Source organism: Morone saxatilis, unplaced genomic scaffold, assembly GCF_004916995.1.
Source record: "Morone saxatilis isolate NCDOM2014 unplaced genomic scaffold, NCSU_SB_2.0 Contig19, whole genome shotgun sequence".
Classification (NCBI taxonomy): Eukaryota; Metazoa; Chordata; class Actinopteri; family Moronidae; genus Morone; species Morone saxatilis.
This window is the reverse complement of record NW_023339751.1, coordinates 5,565,896-5,569,074: the sequence shown is the minus strand read 5'-3', so window position 1 is coordinate 5,569,074 and position 3,179 is coordinate 5,565,896. Positions and strand designations below refer to the sequence as shown.

Below are 3,179 nucleotides of genomic sequence, written 5' to 3'. Positions count from 1 at the left end.
TTAATCAAAATAACACTATTTGTGAATCGTATGAAAATTACAATATCTATCAAAATAATTGCAATATCATGTTTTTACCATATCGTGCAGCCCTAAACGAGAGAAGAATAAATCTCAGAGGATCTTAACAGCACATTTGTCTTGGGAAAGATATGAATTCATCATCTAAAATGTTCTTTCACACCTAGTTTTAGTTTTAAGTTGTAATGAACTATAATGACTTTGGTGTGGTGAGAGCTGCAACGTTTCTAAAACAAGTCGGGATGTAAGGATACACTTAACTCACAATTTGATACAAGTCATGACACTGGGTTCACAATATGTTTCTCTTATATCTTTCTCGATTTATAGAATCCTTTTTTATTTCTGAGGTAGGAAATAAACTGTGCAACTGTCAGTTTCACGTTTCTTTGTAAAAGTGAAACTGGCCTTGATAAAGCTACTCAAGTGTTTGACGTAGGACGTTGAACAAGGTCAACAGTAGACAGTGCGCTCTGCTGTTTAAAAAGAGTATCACGATTCATTTTCATCTCACTGATTTGAATCTTCACATATTTTAGTTTAACTGTCTCGCGATATTATCGTTGGATTCTTAGAAACAAGCTTAAAACTTTCAACCTTATGTTAAATTGCACTTTAATTGCATTGTGCAGAAGAAATTACATTTATTATTTTATATTCTGTTGGGAAATAATTACGTAATTTCCTGGGAGGATTTTTTGGAAATAATTATGTACAGTAATCTGGTAATAATTATAGGAAATATTATAGATACACTCATATTAGTTACAGTTCACTTTATGTTTTTTGCAGACACTATGATTCATAAATAATACAAATATTTAAGACATGTCAGAGACTTTCTTTATGTTTCTCTCTGGCCCTGAGTGGAGGTGAAAGAACTGACCTTGGGCAAGATGAACTGCTCCACTGGTTTGTACCACACCCCGTTCACCAGGGTCCCGGTGCTGATGGCACTGAAGCGAGCAGTGACCACAGCTTCCTGTAAGAACCACAAGCTTTCATTCATCGAGAATTCATGTGCAAACGTACCCATCATCTTCACTATATCCTACAGACTGTTATCTTAAAAAGTGACTTCCAGTTTGTGTCTGTAGAAGCAGTAAACAGCACAGGCAGAGTATCTACTGATCACACTACGCTCAGATGTTCGGTTACCTCCTGGTCCAACTGGAGAAGCTTCACCGTCACATTGCTCTGAAGCTCAGGCCGGGTCCCGCTGGGAAACACCCCCAGCCTGGTGATCACCACCGGGTGGAGGACCTTGAAATCCAGGGCGATGGCCGACACGTCAGAGGGGGCGAGCGCAGAGGGGTCAGACAACGTCACGATCTCTATCTCTGCATCCTGGCCTGCCGCTGGGACCAGAGGGATGGCAGAGATTACTGCGCAAGCACACATGAAATTTATTAGGATGCCAACGTGCTGACCGTCTGTTTTCAAGTGATGAAGACCGGGGTGGGTTCGTGGGGGGGAGAGGGGAGAGAGCGCTCACAGAACTCTGGTAAAGCTCCACCATCAGCACTTTGAGGAGCTGGTTGTTAGTACTGCTGTCTTCAAAGCGGGCTTCTGCTCGTGAGTGTGGTTTCTTAATTACAAAAGAGCAGTTTATTACCCAGGAGATCAATGAAAAGATCAAGGCTGTTAAAGGGAAGCGAGCTTTTTACTTTATATACGTTCCACATAAGTTCTGCTGCTCACTCCAAAATAAAGACAATTAGAGGCGGACAAAGAGAACGCAGCAGTTTATCGAACCGAATGTTTCCCGCACTGACCGAGAGGAGCCGAGCTGCAGGATTTCACCAGTGTGTGCGGATATATTTAATATTCTGATGCTCACTAAATATAAATGATTAGTTTGTGCTTACTAGTCTAAATTAATAACAGCAGTGTGTCTCTTGGCACTGACAGCGTGAGATTGCTACTTTTATTCTGGGGAAAAAAATTAATAAAACTTGGCAAATGTCATGAATAATTAACAGCAAATTCAGTGTTACTTGGCATCTGTTGGTGGGGTTTTTTCTATCAATATTGGGGTACAACTAAAGGTCTGTGTAACATTTTACAGTGCTAACAGTAAGTTGTGTAATATGCAATGGCTGCAGCTGATAATTATTTACATTATCGGCTCATCTGCAGATTGTTGTCTTGATCTTTGGTCCATAAAATGTGAGAAAATAGTAAAAAATATTCCAACATATTTCCAAAAGTGCTTTGTTTTGTCCGACTTACAGTCAGAAACCTAAAAGATATTCGACGTAAGCCGAAGAAATGCAGCTAATATTCACATTAGAGAAGCTGGAACCAGTGTAATATTTGGCATTTTTTTGATGGATAAACGATTAATTGTTCATCAAAAGTGAGTGTGGATTGATCGTTTCAGCTCTCGTTACAACATTTTAACAAACCGATCAATCAAAGACTCTTTATGTCAGCCCCTCGAGTCTCAAAATCTTTCATCATTATAATTTGGATTTCTCTCTCTCTCTCTCTTGGCAACAGAATTAATAAAAAGAAGCCAATTAGCATTCATGTTATTGTAGTCCCTGTGACAAACACAGCACACACAAAACAAAATCTCAAACAACAATTAATCGTCCGCTTAACGTTCACCCGAATCCAAAGTCAGAGCCCCCAACTGTGTTTTTAAAAAAGCAGCCATTGTCTCTTTTTTCTTCTCTTCCAATCACACAGAGCATCTCGCACCATCTCGCCTGATGTGATTCTGAAGCAAATCATGTCAACACTTACAACCATTAACACGGCGGAGGAGAGCAGAGAGAAATAAAACATCACCGTGACCCTAAAGGCCGTCATCTGTTAAATAAAGAAAAAATTAAAAACCTATTCCGATGAGCGGCAATTATGTTTTCATGAAGGCAGCAAAACACCGAACGGAGCGAAAGAGGGGGAAAAAGTAGTGAAACTGCTGCACTGGACTCGCCTCTGTGAAGGTGAGAGACATAACAATTACTGACAGTGAGCCCTGTTCAATTATTTCCCCATACAGTGCCAGCCAGTGGCTTCCTATAGCTTTACTTCAAGTGTTGCTGCGCAGTTCTAGTTACGACTGCAGCAGCTGAGGTTGACTGCGAGAGATTTTGGCCTTGGGTGCAGAAAAGATAGGAAAGAAAAAAAAATAGAGAGAGAGAGAGAGA

At 40.2% G+C, this 3,179-nt stretch overlaps 1 protein-coding gene across 2 annotated transcripts in view; it reads right to left on the bottom strand.

The window, feature by feature from the left end:
- b3galnt2 (beta-1,3-N-acetylgalactosaminyltransferase 2) overlaps positions 1-3,179 on the bottom strand; it is a 9,481-nt gene that overhangs the window by 4,334 nt on the left and 1,968 nt on the right. The window contains exons 4-5 of one of the 2 annotated variants that reach the window (XM_035664032.1): positions 1,180-1,406; positions 908-1,003 (exon numbers count right to left, since the gene is read on the bottom strand). In XM_035664032.1, the coding sequence (XP_035519925.1) occupies positions 908-1,003; positions 1,180-1,406 (323 nt within the window). The remainder of the gene's footprint in view (positions 1-907; positions 1,004-1,179; positions 1,407-3,179) is intronic. The other variant, XM_035664033.1, reaches the window with a different exon arrangement.